This window comes from Lissotriton vulgaris, chromosome 11, assembly GCF_964263255.1.
Source record: "Lissotriton vulgaris chromosome 11, aLisVul1.2, whole genome shotgun sequence".
Lineage (NCBI taxonomy): Eukaryota > Metazoa > Chordata > Amphibia > Caudata > Salamandridae > Lissotriton > Lissotriton vulgaris.
In genome coordinates, this window is record NC_141699.1 from 339,820,880 (window position 1) to 339,840,869 (window position 19,990).

The window sequence follows — 19,990 nt, forward strand, 5'->3', positions numbered from 1 at the left end:
CCCTTAGGGAGCCGGGTGGGACCAAGAATACACTGAAGCGGATCAGTAAGGAGAAGGAGGTGGAGGCCAAGTGGGACCATTTTACCACGCAGGCAAAGGTACCTAATTACTTATCACTTTCCTCTAAACACAGCAATAAGTTGGGAAAAGTTTCAAGCAAACTGTAAGTCTTGATAAGGTGGCGTTGGTATATACGCTGTGCACTGAAATGAGTTTGTGGATCGCTTCAGCAAGCATTCTGTAGGGGGGTACCTTATTTACAATGTGTATATCTAAACACACATTCAATCCCTGCATAGAAAGTGACACATGAATCCATAAATTGTCAATAATTGTAAAGATTATACCTGCAGACAAGTGAGCTCCATCGGCCTTGTGTGATTACTGAGCCTCAGGGTATCAGAATGACATGTCCAACATACGTGTTTTATCAGTGGATAGTCTTGTAGCAGTCACCAAGGTCCAAACTTATGCATTGCCCACTTCAACCCAATGAGCAGTTGATTTTCACTACCAAACCTAGAAATGCTGGGCTGAATTTCCCTGCTTGCATTAGGGCCCATTGAGACCTTACTATTCCATTAGTTCCTCAATGTGGTTAACTAATTTTCCATTACTGCATATAGAAGTGTTTTGTATATGTGCCTTATTCTTTGTGCATGTCCATATGTTCAGTATTTGTCCCGAAAATATTCTCAAAAAAACTGAACATTAAAAATGAAAGTAGATCTGTCGTCATAAGAAAATTTACAGGTGCAGAAAATGGTGTAATGCAATTCGCGTGTACTTCCTCATAGATGCTACCTTTATTTCATTGTAGTTAGTGTGTGTGCCACCAGCTGAGTAAGTTCCAAAATCTATAGACTGGGATGAGAGAACCTTTTCAATCAAATACCCAACAATCCTCTGGGTGGACTCAACTGCATCCCCAAAGAGGAAAAAGTAGTACCAGTGGTTCTGTTATATAGCGTAATAATAGAGGAGTGACAAAAAGTTAAACTTAGAAAATAATTTTCCAAACTTATTATATTTAAAGTTGGATTAGGGTGTTCACTCAGCCTCTGGGATGTTCTTATTTGTAATACATAGTTAAACCATGCTTTATTTAGAAAATGCAAAAAAACATATAGGTGTTCAACCACGGAGAGAATGTGGAAGACGCCAAATCAAGGGCAATGTCTTGGTCCGAGACAATAAAAACAATTTTGTTACAAAAGGTAGGTTCTCCACATTCTAATATGTACTAAAATCCTACCACCAATCATGACCCCCTGCTTTAATCAATATGCCTGTCAGTATGACTTTAATAGATGGTACTGATACAGTGCTCTATGGACCCACTTTCTTGCCAATCGTCCTCTTATGGAGCTTTTTTTCTTGACTGAGTGGTGATGGGAGTTAACATTACATCAAAGAATTCCAATTAACAGTGTAACCCATTTACCTACCAAATAAGGCCCAGGAATCATAAATATAGTTCAGAAGATTTATTACAAATTAATTATCAGGTTTACATACATGACTCTTATCACCATGCTAAAAAAGATACAGAATAACCACAGGGAACCCTATCCTCCTAAAGAAGTTTAGGCGTACCAGAATCAAGCAAACAAGGAGTTAAGTCACAGCGATACAAAAGATTAACAAAGATACTTGGTACTCAGAGAAGAGTCTCAGATGTTTCAGTCTGTACATGGGTAAATCTGCATCACCTAAAGTAAAGTCCAAGCTAAGAGGATGGTACTAGAGTCTAAAGGATCTCAAAAATCAAGGAATTCCATAAATGAAAATAGAATGGGGCAGGAGGTTAAGTAGGAAGGTGTCGGTATTACAGAAGGCTCGGTCAATAGTCTTCTTGGGCCAGGGAAGTAAGTATTAGCCTAAGCCTCACTTATGAAAGAATCAAGGGAAGCATAGAAGTTGGAACCGTTCCAAGTCCATTGCTCTAGACCAGGGGTCTCCAACCTTTGTAGTCCGAGCTACTTCTGGCCAGTGAAAATCGTCGTGAGCTACTGAACCCGAATCAACTCGCACATTTTTCCGAGAGACCCCTCACGCCCAGTTTCATTGACTTTAAGCCTAATTTCATCAGAGCCCATACTGTGGTTTGAACAAAATACCCAAGACAGGCCTGACTTAAGAGTTCCTTAGAACACCAAAAGGAATGACTTTGGATTTGTGACGCTTCAAGACATTTCAATTAATTGGTCTAAAATTAAGACCTTCCAGTAATAGTGGTCATTGAAATAATCATTGTAATGCGGCTCAATTAACAAACATACATGGAAAGCGATCTTACCTTCAATGTGGAACTGATTTGTTCTTATGCTGCAAATAATCATTTGGAAACGTGCTCAAGATTCTTGTCTCCAACTACGTTTTATTGTGTTTGTAATACAGGCCTGTAGTACACATTGCATTGTTCTTGTTCAAATAATAAAACAGCTTTGCAGGAGGCTGAAGATTCTTCTCTGCAGCGACTTTAATCTTGGTTTTAATAATGAAACAGATATGTGATTTCACCAGGAACTGTGACTGAACAAGTATTGATTCCGACTGCATACAAATAATTTCAGTGAGAGACTTGACACTGCATGGTGTTCAGCAACGCCTTGTAATCTGGGGTGTAGCTTGAGTGGGCAACTCTTATAGATGTCATTTAAATGTTCGTCAGTCAGACGTGTGCAAAACTTAGATCTTATGAAGTTCATATCAGAAAATGCAGATTCACAAAGATAGGTAGAGCCAAACAGAGAAAATAGTTTCAATGCAGCTGTGTGGATGTTCTTAAGTTATTCACACTAAACTTGTTCAGGTAACACCCCTCTGTTCGCATCATCAGGAGTCCATTATCTTTCTCCCTTCTCACGTTGCAGACTGCAACATTCACTAATTATCCCACACTGAACAAGGGAACAACTTTGTCATCTTATAATCAGGTTAGGTGGTAACATTGCTGAATAAGCCTTTCAGTTAACACTATTGTTCTGCATGTTCTTTCGTCAAAGTTTTCTTCTCAGGCTTTCTCTCTCTATTACTAATACAGTAATGAATCTATTCTCAAGTTAACAATGTGTCTGAATGCCGGCAAGAAAAGTCATGTTAGCAGAAAGTGGAAAACAATATTTTATGCAGCATGGCAAATTGTAGCCCTAACATTTCAACTTAACGTGTTAAAGTAAGAGTGAACATTTAATATACATGTGCACTTTTAAACTCAAGTAAATGTAAAATGTCAGTACATTAAATTCATATGACATGTGTCATACAGTAAAAACGTAAAGGTATACGTGTAAGTGTGTCTAGGAACTACATTTTAAGGCAATATTTGAATCATAGTACACATATTACATAAACCTTTGTCATTTCTAGAGTAATCCCATTCTACATATATGAAGATTGTTAGACCTGGCTCCATTGGCGTGGGTCTCCCTTCCATTTTTGCTGTTGCTTCATGTGTTTTTGCTGGTTTTAGATGCTTTGGGCACTGTGCCACTGCTGTCCAGTGCCACAGTGCGAGTACTCCCTATTGTAAATTGATATATGAATTTGTGATTCCATGATTGGCTGGTTTGGTTTACCTGTCAGACGCTAGTACAGTGCACCAGGGATGCCCAGGGCTTGTAAACCAAATGCTGCTGGTGGGCTTGCAGCACTGATTGTGCCACCCACAGAAGCAGCCTGTAAAATGTGTCTAAGGTCTGCCATTGCAGAGCCTGTGTGCAGTATGGTACTTCGTTGTTGACTGGGCACATGCATCCACTTGCCAGTCCCTAAACCTTCCCTTTTCTTCATATCGGACACCCCATGGTAGGCCCAAGGGCAGGGTGCATTGTCAGTATAAGGGAAGACATGCTCTGGTGTGTGTGCCATATCCTCATAGTGAATAACAGCCATTTTAGTTTTTCACTATTGCAAGGCTACCTATTCTCTATAGGCCAGAATGGGCAGTTAGATTATTACATCCTATAATCCTAACTGACTCAGGGAACACAGTAGAAATTCAAGTTCAGTATGCCTTGACTCAGAATGATAAAATGCATCTTTTAGTGAAGTTGATTTTAACATTTTGTATTTGAAAATACCACTTTTAGAAAGTAGGTATTTTCTTGTCTAACTATCCAAGCCTGCCTCTGCTAGGTTGTGTATTCTAAGCACGGGCGGAAAATCCGTTCCACTCGCGGATTTTGCGGATTTTCGGTAAATTCGCAATCCGCAAACTCTCGCAAATTTACCGAAAATCCGAGATTTCGCACGCAGAGGATTTTTTTGCTTGGTGATACAATATTGCGGCTTGCGGCGTTCACTTACCGTCATTCAGCGTTTGCCGAGTTGTTTTTCTCGATATTTTGCGAGTGCTGCGCCATTTTGGATCTTGCTGCGGGGGTCCCGCGGGAGTTTGGCGACGCATCGCGAGAGTTCGCAATTGCGAACATGTAGATGCGGCGGGCAGCAACAAGCTCGCACTCGCGAAATTACAAAATTTGCAATTCTGCACAAGAAATCCACTAGCAAGCAGCATAAACCTTCTGAAAATGATGATTTTTATCAGAATAACTCCTCAGGTTGACATTTGCCTGCACTTTTTTGGATTTGAGGCCTTTTTGACTTCCTTTGGATCACTTTTGGATTAGAAATCAACTTTCACAAGTAAGTTTGTTTGGGGCATTACAGTTGCTGTTCTGCAGAAAAACAAGTTTTGCAAAACTGAAAGTACTCAGCAGTTGCAAAAGTTCAAACTCATCATTAGAAACCGTTCCCTGTAGTGCTTCCTGACTGGGGCCCCTCCAGAGTTCAGTTGCTAGTTGCAACAATTCTATGACCCTGCTCTGACCCTCACAGCAGGCTCATAGAATAGCTACAAGTAGGCCACAAAGGTCCTGGAAAAAAAAATTGCACTGCAACAGAAAGCAAATTAAAGATAAGGAAGCAGGTGGCAGACTGGAATTTTAAAACAGTGACACATTAATAAATCAACCCCAAATTAATTCATGTCAGTTGAAGCAGGGCAGGTGTGCTTGCTTTCTTCCCCCCCCCCCCATAATCTACAGTGATGAACTAGAGGGTGGCATTGATGTACCAGAGGGTGGCATGGTTGAAACAGGGTGGCAGTGGTGAAACAGAGGGTGCTGTGAACCTGTGATGATGAACCAGACGTAGAAACAACATAGTCGCGGCCGTTGCGAGCCGACAAGTAAGTTCGCAATTGCGAACTGGTACAAAACCCTCACAAACTGGCAGAAACCCTTGCGAACACAAAAAAAAATCTGCAAATTCGCGAGAATTTGCGGATTTTGCGGATTGTGAGTTCGCAAATACGCAAATTCGCGAACGCCAGATTCGCAAAATTCGCCCATGCTTAGTGTATTCCTTGTCTGGAGTTTTGAGTGACAGGGCTGGGGGATTCCAGGAGACAGAATGAGTCAGCCAAGTGGTGAATAGAGAGATCTGCATCTAGATGGGAGGGAGTAGTCGCACCTGGGACCTGAGTAGGGCTGTGCCTTTCCTCCGCAATGCTGGCTCCACCTCCTGTGGTGCGACAGATGTCTCTGCCCTGCACTGTGGAAGAAGAGAAGGAATCATGTCAACAAGGTGCTCCAGGGCTGTGCTTTCCCGCCACAATGCTGGCCCCACCTCCTGTGGGCCGTCTGATGTTTCTGCCCTGCACTGTAAAAGGAAAGAAGGAGTCATGTCAACAGAGTGCTCCAGAACTGGTTTGGACTGGGAAAAGGCCCCTCTGCCCTCAGAAGAAGGGTTTTGGGGAATAAATATTGGGACCCTGGTCCCAAGAATTTAGATCACTTTTGGACAAACGAGAAGAAACCTTTACTGAGGAGAGGAAGCTAAAGAAACTGAGGAGAGACTATCCCTAAGCTGAAGTGCTGCTTGGGGGATTGGCCTGCAGTGGTTGCCTGACTGCCAAAGGAAGGAGAAAGGAACTTTGTGTACTTTATTTCAACCTGTACGGATGGAGAGAAGAGCTTGCCTCCTGCTGAAGTCTCAGGGACGACAGACTTCAAGCCCCAGCTCCCCAAGAGTTTTTTGGAAGTGCCTGCTGCTGTTTTGGGCCTTCTGAGGGACTGCGTGTCGCAAGGAGCTGGAAGGCGCAACTCAAGAGGAAGAAGCGTGTGACCGTCGCAGCCGCTGCCGCTGCCGTTGCATCTCTGAACAAAGGTGTCGCCGCTGTAGCTGACGCATTGCACCGCATCGAGAGAAGCGTCTCGCAATGAAGAAGAAGCCTGTCACAGCCGCTGCCGTCGCATTTCTGAACAAGGATGTCGCCGCTGTAGCTGACGCATTGCACCGCATCAAGAGAATTGCCTCTCATCCACGGAAAAGTGTGCCGCTGTCAGAGCTTCTGTCATCGCATCTCTAAACAACGGTGTCGCCGCAGCAGTTGTCGCATCGAACAGAAGAGTCTCGCATCGAGGGAGAAGAGTGTCGCCGCCAAAGCTGCTGTCGTCGCATCTCTGAACAAGGGTGTCGCCACTGCAGCTGGCACATCAAGCCAAGACTTCTCACAACATCGGAGAAGCGTGCCGCATGTGGAAGATCTTCACGTCTTTATTTCTTTGCACCAGAACTTTGCCGCATTTCCATCGCTGCAACACTTGTGTTGTGGGAGCGTCATGCATTGTATGGTACATTGACTTAAAGTGTCGCATTTTAAGAACTGAACAGAACTAAGCTAAAACTACCATTCTAAGTACAGTATTGTGGATTTTTGTCATTTGTGGTCTTGTTTAGTCTATATAAAGAATACTAATTTTTTAGGTCTCGTGTGGCGTCGGGTGCGCACATGCGTACTCAAACTCGCGAGATTTAATGACTTTAGGGTACTTTCACTAGCGAGGGTTAAGCCCGGCCCCTCTTCTCCATTGGCTGGCCTCCTAAACGATGACCAGCCATTGGAGAAGAGGTCCTAGTGACGTTCTTCTTTCGATCTAAGCCCCGTCCTTTTCAGATTGGGGGGAGTGCGTTTTGTCTTTCTTTGTAGGCTGTAAACAACCATCAAAAACATGCCCCCCAGTCTGAAAAGGACGGGCTTACAGACAAATGGCGATTGTTTGTTCATACTGCCTCTGCGCTGTTTTTGACTATAAAAGTAAATTTGGAGCTCACGTGTCATCAGATTATGGCCATAAATCTGAAGGCAGAGGTATTAGTGATTTGCAGACGGGTGTAGAGTTAATCGGAGGCCTTGCCGGGGGCCGCCTGGTGAGCGGGAGTTGGCTGCCAGTTTTGAGCTACTTTGTTGCAGTTGTGGATCTTGTGCGTTTGACCTCTGCTCCTTCTCCTCCTCTTTCCTCCACTCTCTCGCTCAGCAGCGGAACTCAGAGCTCCCTCACTCAGCGCCAGTGTGCGGTGTGAGTGCGCACGGCAGCTGTGCAGCAACTCCTGCCCCTCGCTTACATACATGGGCACATAGCTCAATGCAGCGGTGGTGCTGGTGGTGGCGCCCACCGTCCGCTCACCAGGTTCCTCAATCGAGCGCAGAGCCTGCCAGTGCACTCGCACACGGTTCCATTTTACTTTCAGCACCAGAGCCTCCCCAGAGCCTTCCCTCTCCCTTCTCTAGCAGCACAGCCGCCGCCGCACCCACCCTCCCCGTTTTTTCTCCTCCTCATCTCTCTGACCCCCACCCTTCCTTCTACAGTCCCCGATCCCCCGTCCCATTGTCCTTCAATTCCATCCGACGGAGTCTAGCTGTTGGTTGGGTCAAGTCGTTCTTGATTTCCGTGTCTCAAGTGCTAATATTTATTTAAGAAGGTGGGAGTATGCTGACTGCACAGCTTTGTTTAATTAGCGAAATAATAGTTACAAGTATCGCTGCTATCCACTCCCCTTATTTCCCCTCCTCCCTTTCACCGACACACATCGATCCTCTTCGTCATTTGACCCGCCCTGTGGCAGTCTCAGAACTTCAAAGTTTTTTCCCCTCATGGGGGAGAGCGTGGAATTCAGTTAAAATTACCGACACTCTCAACACATGTCGCCCCTCTAGTGAAAATGTAAAGAAGCCAACCAAGTAAAAGTTGCGAGCCATCCACACCACCCTATATGCAGCCTTTTTCCACATCCTCTTTAGTGGCACTCTACACAATGACACTTTTGTGTAACTGTCAATTCACCAGCAAAGGAAAAATAATGAAATATTGCGAAAGCCGACGTCGCGAGGTTTAATGAAATTGTTTTGGGCACCTGAAATAAAACCGAGTAATGATGTCACTTGTGCAATGGTATGCTGAATGTTAATCGGCGTGGCCACTTTTACCTTTCCCCACCACATGGTGGCTCCGGGGTACTTTGTTAACACCCTAAAACACGCACATACTGTAAAACGTGTCCAGAATGCTTTAATACCCGACATCAAGATGCATTTAATACTGGGGTCTAATTAAAAATAGTTTAGGCACATGGTAACCACCAGGAACGGGTGCCATGGAAATTATGGGTATTCCTAAAACCAATTTGAAGGTACAGTGTTGCCATCAAGATATATCACTGAAGAGTACTAGGCCTAGAAATGAATGAAATGAAATGAAATGAAATGAATGAAATGAAATTGGATTTATAAAGCGCATGGCTGCCCGTAAGCGTCCCAGCGCTACCATGCGAAATTAAGAGGCTCTGAGGAAGGGCAGGGGAATTTTAAGAGGCTTTGGGAAAAAGAAAGAATTTAAGACATTTGCGGAATTTGCTAAGGGATGGTTCAGTGCGAATGTGTCTAGGGAGGGCGTTCCAGGTCTTTGCTGCATTTACCGAGAAGCGACGGCCTCCCGAGCGAGCTTTTCTGACTCTGGGGACTATGACCAGGTTTTCAAGGTCCGATCTCAAGGCTCGTGAGGGTCTGTATGGTCGTATCAGGCTGCTTAGGGCTTGGGGACCTTTACCTTGAAGAGCTTTGTGGACGATGCATGATGATTTGAAGGAGATTGGTTCACGCACTGGAAGCCAGTGCAAGGTTTTCAGCAATGGTTTTGCTGATGCTCTTCTTGGGGCACCCAGGAGCATCCTGGCAGCAGCGTTTTGTACTCGTTGTAGCGTGTTGATAGTGGCTTCCGGGGCTGCCAGGAGCAAAGCATTACTATAATCCAGTCTGGACAAGATCAGTCCCTGAATTAATAGTTTTCTAGATTGGAAGGGTAGCAGTGGCAGGACTTTCCGCACAGTTCGGAGCAGGCCGAAACATGTGCCTGCCACTTTCTGGGCATGTGCCCTGAAGGTTAGTTCGGGCTCGAACCATACCCCCAGGCTCTTGATTTTGTCTTTTGGTGAGGGCACCTCTCCCATGCACGGGGGCCAAGATGTGGTGGGTAGAGAGGAGAGTTGGTGACCCAGCATTAAAATCTCAGTTTTTGCTCCGTTTAATTTGAGCTTGGAGTTGGTCATCCAGAAGAAAATTTCCGAGAGGCAGGCTGAGAGGTTGTCTGAGCATCCCGAATTTTGCGTCAGCGAAACGACTAGTTGGGTGTCATAAGCGTAGGTGACGCATTTAATCCCGAACGGGGCTACTACCTCCTCCAGTGGGGCCATATAAACATTGAATAGGGTAGGGCTCAAGGCTGAGCCCTGGGGGACTCCACACTGGAGGGGAGTAGATTTGGACATAATGCCATTTTCCCAGATCTTAAATGCTCGTTCATCCAAAAAGGATTCCAACCATTTCAGGGCCATTCCCGTGATCCCGAGTCTTGCAAGGCGGTGGACTAGTATTTTATGGTCCACCGTATCAAATGCAGCGCTTAGATCCAGGAGGATCAGAACTCCAGACCCCCCTGAATCCAAGATGCATCTTGCCTCCTCAGTTACCATTATGAGGGCTGTGTCAGTGCCCTGGCCTGGGCGAAAGCCCATTTGCGAGCCACTCAACAGGTCATTGTTTTCTAAAAACCCAGAGAGCTGTTTATTTACAATTCTTTCAGCAATTTTTCCTAGACCAGGCAGCAGCGAGATAGGGCGATAGTTGGCCAAATCGGCCATGTCTAGGCCTGGTTTTTTCAAAAGGGTCTTAATTCTTGCTTGCATCCAGCTGGGTGGAACCACCCCTTTAGCGAAGGAAGCATTTAGTAAGTCTGTTGCAAGGGGGGTGATGGTGTCAGCTACTTTTTTGAGGATATACATGGGAGTAGGGTCAGAAGGAGACCCGCTCTTCACTGCGGTGAGCGTATTGCGGAAGTCATCCATGGTGATGGTTCCAAGACTGTCCAGCCGGGGTGAATGGATCGGGGCAGAGGGGACTTCATCGCCAGCAGCGGGGACAACCTGTGGGAGGGAGTCAAGTATTCTTTGGACTTTGGTGTCGAAATACTCTGCAAGCAGGTCACATCTAGCTTCTGTGCACTCCTGGTTGGTAGTTGGAGTGGGGGATTTAAGCAGTTGCTTTACAATTTTGAAGGTCTCCCTAGAGGAGTTGGCGGATGTGTTAATTTTTTCCTCGAAAAAGGCTGCTTGGGTTTTCTGCCGTGCAGTTTTATACAGTCTTAAAGCCGCCTGGTAGGAGAGCTTACTGTTGGCTGCCCAATCCTTCCTCCAGGTGCGTTCCAGCTTTTTGCAGTTTTTCTTAAGATCCCTCAGTTCAGTGGTGTACCATGGTGATTTGAAGGTGCCACTTTTCTTTGTGATCTTTTTCAGGGGCAGTACTGCGTAAGGGAATTGGTAAACCAATTCTGAAAGTTTAGATCTGCTAACAGAGGGTCCGTTTCTGCCATAGGGGCCGTTTGTTCTAGGGCCTGGGTCCATTCCTCCACTGATAGTTTCGCCAAAGCTCTCTGTAGAGTTCGTGGTCGGGAAGCGTTTTTTCCTTCTAATGGAGTTTTCCAGGAGAAGGGGACCATAAAGTGGTCCGACCATGGGAGTGGTAGTGGGGGCTTAACCGTGATGAGACTGTTATTCGAGAAAATAGGGTCCAACAAATGTCCCTTAGTGTGTGTACTCTCTGTGTTTAGAAGTGTTATACCCAGTGCTTTGAGGTCCGTACTGAGGTCAGAGGCCGCCTTGTCAGTGGGATCATCAAAGTGCAGGTTCAGGTCACCCAGGACTAAAAAATTGGGCGACTGTGCTGCTGTCCCCAATATAGTTTCTAGTAGGGATCCTGTAAACTGTTTTAGTTGACCTGGTGGGCGATAAATTAGGAGTCCTACCACTGATTTGGTGGGGGAAGTTTGAATATGAAATTGGACACTTTCAGAATCTAAGATACCACCCTCCTCGATTCTACAAGAATAAGTGTCTTTATAAATTATTGCCAGGCCCCCGCCTTTCCCTTGTACCCTGTGCTGACACTGGATGAAAAAACCATTGTGCAGGGCGGTGTTGATATCATAGTCTGAGTTCGAGTGCAACCACGTCTCAGTGAGGAAGAGTAAGTCCAGTTTGTTGTCTTCAATAAGAAGACTAATCTCCACTGCGTGTTTAGGTAGGGACCTGCAGTTTAATAGTGCCATCCCAATATCTCTGCCAGGTTCCCTGTCATTATTTATGTCGGGACAGTATTTACAACGAGAGAGATGTTCATCGAGGTAGTCCATCTGGGAGCACCATATTCCATTCTTGTCCTGTAGTAGCATGAGTTCCTCCCTGGAGTAGCTTACCGGGAGTCGGTTGTCCGCCGGCATAGTGGCTGACCCTAGGTCCGGTCGGGCCCGGACGGGCCCAGACGGGCTTGCCTCTGGCGCGCCTCGGCGCGCCCGCTGCGCCCGCCCGCTGCGCGGACGGGAAATGCCTTTCATTTTATAGGACTCGGGCCGAAAATCGCCCGAGCGCTAGAGCGCCAACCCTGCCTTTACCCCCAAGATGTCAATGCCCTTGAGTTTTTCCCCCTTTGTCTCTTCCGGAAATCCGTTGCATGCAATGAAAGTGAAGCAGGGATATAAGTTATCACTCATTCTGACCACCAAATAACCCTATGAAATGATCCCTGACCTAAATATGTCCCTGTAACGTGCGGGGTAGGAAATGGCAGGAGACGTGTCTTAATTTTAGCAGGATGTATTTGTTGGAACAACAGATCTGTACATGTCGTGCGAGGGACACCTCGTCTTGGGAATCGGCTTCTCTCTTAACGGATTTTTCGGAGTAGTCCCTCCTCCCTTCGTCGGATCGGGCTCCTCCTTCGGGTCGGCTCTGTCGGCTCCGTTCTGGCCCAAGTTCCACCGGTGAAAGGGGAAACACAAAGAGGCAAGTATCAGTACGTCCTACATGAACCAATATCAAGGGGGGGGGGAAGTTGTGAGGGAAACCGTAAGTGCTGACAACCGTACTCTAGGCGTGCAATTGGTGAAGGGGCGGGTTCCCGGGAAACAGGTTTGGTCTATGTAAGGCTTTTGCCTTTCTTTCTCACCCAGCCCACGATACAGGTATGCTCCTCTGATAGCCACACCCCTCCTGGTGTGCGGCTGGGCGACGCGTAGTGTTGGCCTCCTGGCTTTCTCCTTGGCTCGTCCTTCCTCCCGTCCTGTTCTTCACCTCGTCCTGGCGGCTCCTCCGTCTCTGATGTTACTCGGGGTGCGCATGCCTCGGTCTCTTCCTCCGCCTCCTGCTTCTCCTTTTCGTCCTCCGCTTCGATCTCCACTTTGCTCCATGCCTCTCCACTCTGCCACTCACTGTCCGCTCCTCCGGTGTAGTAACACACCTGTGGAATAGCACCGCTGACGTTTATCGGGACTCGTGACTCCTCCTCCTCCATACGACTGCCCATCCAGTTAAAGGGCCCGATCTCGTCCTCCTCATCGCAGCTGTATTTCTCTTCACAGGTCCATTCCGGGAGACACTGAGGCTGAGGAGATAAGAGGGGGGGTCACAAGTTATAGGGTCGCGCCGGGTATCAGGGGGGCGTGGTTCGTGTCGGTCCTCCATATTACACACCATCCCCCCTGGACACTTCCGTTCGGGAAGTGGATTCCTGGAGAGAAAATCAGCACCCGTATTGTCAGTCCCTTTCCTGTGACATATCATGAAGGCATAGGGCTGTAGAGCCAAGAACCAACGCATCACTCTGGCATTGAGTGATTTGTTGCGAGCCATCCACAGAAGGGGCGCATGGTCTGTATAGAGAGTAAATGGACGCCCCTCCAAATAGTAAGCCAGTTTGTCCACCGCCCACTTTATCGCAAGGCATTCCTTTTCTACTGTAGGGTAACTGAGCTCCCTGGGGAACAGCTTCCTGCTAACGTACAGGATAGGATGATCCATCCCATCCACCCCCACCTGTGATAGCACAGCCTCTATCCCATAATCGTATGCATCTGTATGCAGGGAGAAGGGACGCGAAAAGTCAGGGGAGGATAGGATGGGGGTCGGTGTGATCATACGTTTGAGGGCAGAGAAGGCTTCCAACATCATCGGGGTTGGGGTGGACAATGCATTTTGTTTTACGCTAGTCTTCAGGGTCTCGGTGAGAGGGGCGGCTAGCTGCGCAAACTGGGGAATGAAACCTCTATAGTAGCCGATAAGGCCCAAAAACGCACGCATTTCTTTTTTTGTGCTGGGGAACGGTGTCTCGGCTATGGCCCGTACCTTCTCAATTTGGGGCTCGATAAGGCCGTGTCCAAGTACGTATCCCAGATATTTAACTTTCTGAAAAGCCATTCTAGATTTCGTCTCATTGATTTTCAGGCCTGCCTTCTCAAGGATGTCTAGGACCCGGTGCAGGTGTTCCAAATGGGTCTCCCAGTCAGGGCTAAAAACAACAATGTCGTCCAGATATGCGGATGTGAAGGCTGAGATGTTGGTTAGCAAGTTGTTCATTAGCCTTTGAAAGGTGGCAGGAGCACCGTGTAGTCCAAAGGGCAACACTGTGAATTCGTAATGCCCCTCCTCGGTTGTAAAGGCAGTCTTGTGTCGGCCTTCCTCTTTCAGGGGAACCTGCCAATATCCTTTGGTGAGGTCTATAGTGCTTATGACTTTGGCTTCCCCTAACTTCTCTATGAGTTCGTCTATCCTAGGGATAGGATAGGCGTCGAAGGTTGAAATCTCGTTAAGGGCTCGGAAGTCCATGCAGAACCTCCGCGTCCCATCGGGTTTCGGGATCAATACGATGGGACTTGACCAGTTGCTACGGGAGGGCCGAATGACACCTAATCTCAGCATTTCTGCTACTTCTTGTCGGATCCCCTTCCTTCTGGCTTCCGGTATCCGGTAGGGACGGATCTTGACAGTCTTACCAGGCAGGGTCGGGATGTGGTGTTCCGCCAGGGTGGTTTTTCCCGGTATGTCTGAGAACACGATGGCGTGTTCTTTCAAGGTGTTCATCAGTTCCCGCTTCTCGTCCTCTCTTAGGTCCTCATTGATCACTAGTTTGTCTATGATGTTAGATTCGTCGGGAGGGTTGGGTTCGGTCAGATGTATCCCCGCTGGTGGGATACCGAGCCATTTCTTCAATATGTTGATATGGTACACCTGGGTCTTCCGGGGATGTATCTGCAGCCGGTAACTAGTGTTCCCAATAGTGTCGACCACCTTATAGGGACCTCCCCTTTCCGCTTTGAATTTTTGGGTAAACGAGGGTAGGACGACTAAGGCCCAATCGTCCTTCTGTAAACGCCGCCATTTCTTTCCCTTGTCGTATACTGCTTTCTGCTTCCTCTGGTTTTTTTCCAGATTGGCGCAGGCCAGGTCTCTTAGCTTTCCCAGCTTGGACCGAAGGTTACGGGCATACTCCAGGGTCTTTAGTGTCTCTTCCGGCGTCTCCTTCTCCCAAGCCTCCTTTGTCATGTCCAGCAGGGAGCGGGGTTGTCGTCCGTATAGTAGCTCGAATGACGAGAAACCCATGCTGCTTTGTTTTTGTCCACGTATGACATACAGGGCTAGGGGCAGGATCTGGTCCCAGTCGGCTCGGTTTACCTCTAGCATTTTCCTCAGAGTGGTCTTGAGTGTTCTGTTGTACCTCTCTACTGAGCCGTCCGTTTGGGGATGGTATACGGCCGTTCGGATCTGGTGTATATGTAGAAGCTGGCACACCTCTCTCATCAGGCGAGACACAAGAGGGTTCCCTGGTCGGTCAGAACTTCCTTAGGGAACCCCACCCTAGTAAACAGCTCCAACATTTTGTCTGCAATGTGTCTGGTGGTGGTGGAGGTAAGTGGAAAGGCCTCCGGAAACCTTGTTGAGTAGTCCACGATCACAAGGACGTATTGGTGTCCCTTTCTTGTCTTGGGGAGAGGGCTTATGATGTCCATGCCAATCCTCTCGAAGGGTACCCCAATGATGGGTAGGGGTTGCAGAGGCACAGCGGGTGGTTGGGTCATGTTTCGTTTCTGACAAACGTCGCATTCTTGACAGAAGGTCATCACGTCCTTGTATATCCCAGGCCAATAGAAGCATCGGAGGATATTCTGAGTAGTTTTTTCTGCCCCCGTATGGCCGGCTACCAAGTGTGAGTGGGAGTAAAAGAGCACTTGTTCTCTGAAGTGGACGGGGACAAGTAACTGTTCTGGTTCGTATTTTTGTCCCTGTCGGTACAGTAAATCGTTCTTGATAAAAAAAAACGGGGGTATCTAACCGGCGTTTGTCCATCTGTTTGGTGAGCGGTTTCCCATGCGTTGAACAACGTCGCATCGTTCGCCTGGGCGAAATGAAAGCTTCTGTCCAGGATCCAGGGTTCGGGGGACACCAACGCGGGGAACGTCCGGTTGTCCTCCTCCTTCCTCGGCCCGTCTGGTCCTAGGCTCCTCCGAAACATTTCTAGGAAGGCGGGATTGTCGGTTCCAATTATCAGGTCCTCCGGAAGAGAGGAAAGCACCCCCATTCTAATGTCATGGGGTTTCCCCCTGTAGGGGACTATGGGAAGTACTGCTACAGGGTAAGGTCTCACATCCCCGTGGACACACCTGATGTACACTTTTTCACGGGGAAAGACCTGTTGGGGTCGCACGTGATGGGCTTGTACTACCGATTGGCGGCACCCTGAGTCTAGGAGGGCTTGGACGGGGTTACCATTTACCTCTATACTCACCCGATATGCATGCCCCATTTCTGATGAATACAGTACAGTCCTAGGCAGGTACCCGACCTCCATCGGTTCTTCGGTTGGCTTCTTCCGGGGACACAGTCGGGCTATATGGCCCCAGGTACCACATTCGAAGCATTGTGGTCCGCTATGAGGCGGGGGTTCCGGTCTCCACGGTCTGGCTTTCGGCGCGTCCGGGATTTTCGGTGGTCTTCTCTCTATTTTGAGGGGGGCCTTTTGTTTTTCCATTTCCCAGGGTGTGAGTGGCCTCTGCTGCACTCTCGAAAACGTGTTAGCCATTTCCACAGCTTGGCTAATGGTAAGGTTATGGTGCTGTTTCAACCACCTCTGGGTAGCGAATGGTAGCGCCTCTAAAAACTGTTCCAAATAGATCCTGTCCATAATCTCCTCTTTCCTGCACGTGTTGGGCGACAGCCATTTATCGGCAGCCATCTTTAACCGCACAAACAGCGTTTTAGGGGTTTCTCCTGGTACCCCTCTCTCCTTATGAAACCTGAGGCGGTATGCCTCTTGATCCAGACCGAGATGGTCCAATATGATCCTCTTGATATCGGCATAGGGGGTGTCGCCTCTCGGATTCGCTACCTGGTAGGCCGCTTGGGCCTCTCCTACCAACAACGGTGCAAGAAAGAACGGCCACTTCGCGCCGGGCCAACCACAGGCTCGGGCAGCCCTCTCGAAGTTAAGCAGAAACGCATCCGGATCCTCACCGGGCTGGTATTTTTGCAAGGACACCCCGCTTATACTCTGAGGAGTCCCTCCGACAGTTACTGGGCCGCTGGCCAGGGTAGGGTCGAGTGCTCGGGCCGTCATGGCCGCCTTCATTATCTCTCTGTCGGCATCAGCTGATCGTATCTGTTGCTCCGCGAGCCACTCCAATCTTTCTTGTCCTTTCACGAGTGCCTGTACTACCTCCTCCATCTTCTTTACACAGACGGATGGCTTGCCCGCATTCTCCACCACTGTAACGTGCGGGGTAGGAACTGGCAGGAGACGTGTCTTAGTTTTAGCAGGATTTACTTTTTTGGAACAACAGATCTGTACATGTCTTGCGAGGGACACCTCGTCTTGAGGATCGGCTTCTCTCTTGACGGGTCTTTCGGAGTAGTCCCTCCTCCCTTCTTCGGATGGGGCTCCTCCTTCGGGTCGGCTCCGTCTGCTCCGTTCTGGCCCAAGTTCCACCGGTGAAAGGGGAAACACAAAGAGGCAAGTATCAGTACGTCCTACACGAACCAATATCAAGGGGGGGGTTGTGAGGGAAACCGTAAGTGCTGACAACCGTACTCTAGACGTGCAATTGGTGAAGGGGCGGGTTCCCGGGAAACAGATTTGGTCTATGTAAGGCTTTTGCCTTTCTTTCCTACCCAGCCCACGATACGGGTACGCACCTTTGATAGCCACACCCCTCCTGGTGTGCGGCTGGGCGACGCGTAGTGTTGGCCTCCTGGCTTTCTCCTTGGCTCGTCTTTCCTCCCGTCCTGTTCTTCACCTCGTCCTGGCGGCTCCTCCATCTCTGATGTTACTCGGGATGCGCACGCCTCGGTCTCTTCCTCCGCCTCCTGCTTCTCCTTTTCGTCCTCCGCTCCGATCTCCACGCCTCTTCACTCTGCCACTCACTGTCCGCTCCTCTAGTGTAGTAACACACCTGTGGAATAGCAAGGCTGACGTTTATCGGGACTCGTGACTCCTCCTCCTCCATACGACCGCCCATCCAGTTAAAGGGCCCAATCTCGTCCTCCTCATCGCAGCTGTATTTCTCTTCACGGGTCCATTCCGGGAGACACTGAGGCTGAGGAGATAAGAGGGGGGGGGGTCACAAGTTATAGGGTCGTGCCGGGTATCAGGGGGGCTTGGTTTGTGTCGATCCTCCATGTTACAGTCCCCAAATTAGCTTTCATCAATATGGGATTCCACATTAATTCCGTTAAACATTCTACTTTGAAAAAAACGTCTTTCTGTGCAGTCCTTTAGTTAATCCCAACAAATGTAAAGGACACCAAAACGTGTACAACCTCACGATCAAAAGAAATGCTTTTAAACTGGGACTCTCAAATAAATAAGAGAGGCTTCTTTGTGATTTGGATTTGACTAGGCTTTTTGAGAATACACAAAGAGAAACTCTGTGGGTTTGTGGTTGGCATTTGCGAGAGATTAACCTTTTGGCATTGTAAATGACAATGCCATTTATTTATCTGTTTTCACAACCAACACATAAATAAAAAATTGTATCATTTACAATGCCAATAGCTCTAACTTTTGCAAAGGCGAGACCGTTGCATTGTAAATGCTTGTTATATAAAACCTGTGTGGTGTCCCTTTGTAGTGTTGTCACTTGATTACTGTATGTGGTCACACATGCTTTACACACTGCCTCTGAGATAAGCCTGTCGGCTCGTACCAAGCTACCAAGGGGGTGAGCAGCAGTTGTTTTAGGAGTGTACCCCCTTACCCTGACCAGAGGCAAGGGTCCCTATTTGTCACAAGTACCTACCTGGGCGAACTAGAGGCCCCAAATCTAACAAATATGGTTTATATTCATCATTATACTTTATTTGGTGTTTACAAAGAAAACCATAAAAGTTAAACAAACATAGATAAAAAAGCTCCATCTTATGTACAAAAAAACAGTACAGTATGACCATCATGGGCCTATAATTACAGAGTTACAAAAACAAGCACCATATCGAGAACAAAAGGGTCCAAAATTAGAAGTAACATCATCAAAGCACCATGAAATACAATATTAATTATTAGGGCTATATCAATGGCAATAAACCATTCCAAATGGCCCCATAAAATAAAAAATTATAAACATAAACAATTTTTCTATTCAATCATCTAAACAGTAAATGTCATTTATTGTCTTAAGGCACACATTATGAAAGTCAAACTCATCTTTATAGTGAGTATATATCTACTAAGTAAGGATTTTTTATATCTCATTTGATGCATTAGAAACACTTAACTTGAGTAAATTCACTAATCCTACAGTAAAGGCACTCTAGAAATAAATATCCAGTGCAACACTTATTTTAATATTGTTGAACCACAGGAGAAACATGTGCTAAGTGAACGTTCATGTTATGAAATTGCGTAGTGTAAAGATGTAGCCAAAATTTGCACTGCACTAGTACTATATTGATAAGATCAGAATCCTGACTCGAAAAGGTGGTTGTGTTCACAGAAAATATTGAGGTCAGAAAATACCATAAATGTTTTTCTTAATGATCCCAAATTATGCAGAATAACTTGATCAATATGAAGTTAATGTTACAGTTGGGAGAATCTACCCTTTGTAATGAAATTCATTATTCCTCCACCTGCCGAGTCATGAAAAGGCATTAGCCTGTAGAACGGGGAAGCTTTCCATCTGATAAAGTTCATGACACCCGTGGATTAAGACAAGGGATGCCACATGGCTCCTGGGGATCGGGGTTGCTGACCTAAATATTTGACCTGCTTGAAGTATATCTTTGAAAGGATACTTTTACCTGAGGAATTCTAAATGTAGTAGACATTTGTAAGTTGCAGACCATATTGGAAATCAAGCGTATGTGTTTGCTGGTATTTACCTCACTAATAGTGTTCTACAGGTTTTATTCAGGGACTGAAGCATCTTTAAATACACGCTTATATCTAACAAAAACTAATATCCAGGGCTGACAGGAAACACCAGAACACCCTGCATTTCTACACAACTCCTGATCACTTGCAACCTCACCTATATAGAATACTAGCGGCCCGTCCCGATGTTGTCCGGGTAAAAAAAGGCTAGGCAGCAATGGTTTTAGTATCATTGTACATTCGTCCCACATGATAAGAGACACATTTTGAAGCAGTGTCCCCAAAGGTCCGTTTTTCCGAATTGAGCATATTGAATCCCTTTCAAGGGAAACTGTTAGAGGCAGTTCAAAGGTAGAATGTGCTGTTTTCCCAGCTGTTAGCAAAGTGGCAGCTATTCCAGATGAAGCAACAGCTAGAGCCAAATTCCCAGAAGATCGAACTTTGGCAAGTATGAGG

At 47.1% G+C, this 19,990-nt stretch overlaps 1 protein-coding gene across 1 annotated transcript in view; it reads left to right on the plus strand.

Moving 5' to 3' along the window:
- CCDC60 (coiled-coil domain containing 60) overlaps positions 1 to 19,990 on the plus strand; it is a 652,013-nt gene that overhangs the window by 511,325 nt on the left and 120,698 nt on the right. The window contains exon 7 of the mRNA XM_086943297.1: positions 8 to 98. Coding sequence (XP_086799423.1) covers positions 8 to 98 — 91 coding nt within the window. The remainder of the gene's footprint in view (positions 1 to 7; positions 99 to 19,990) is intronic.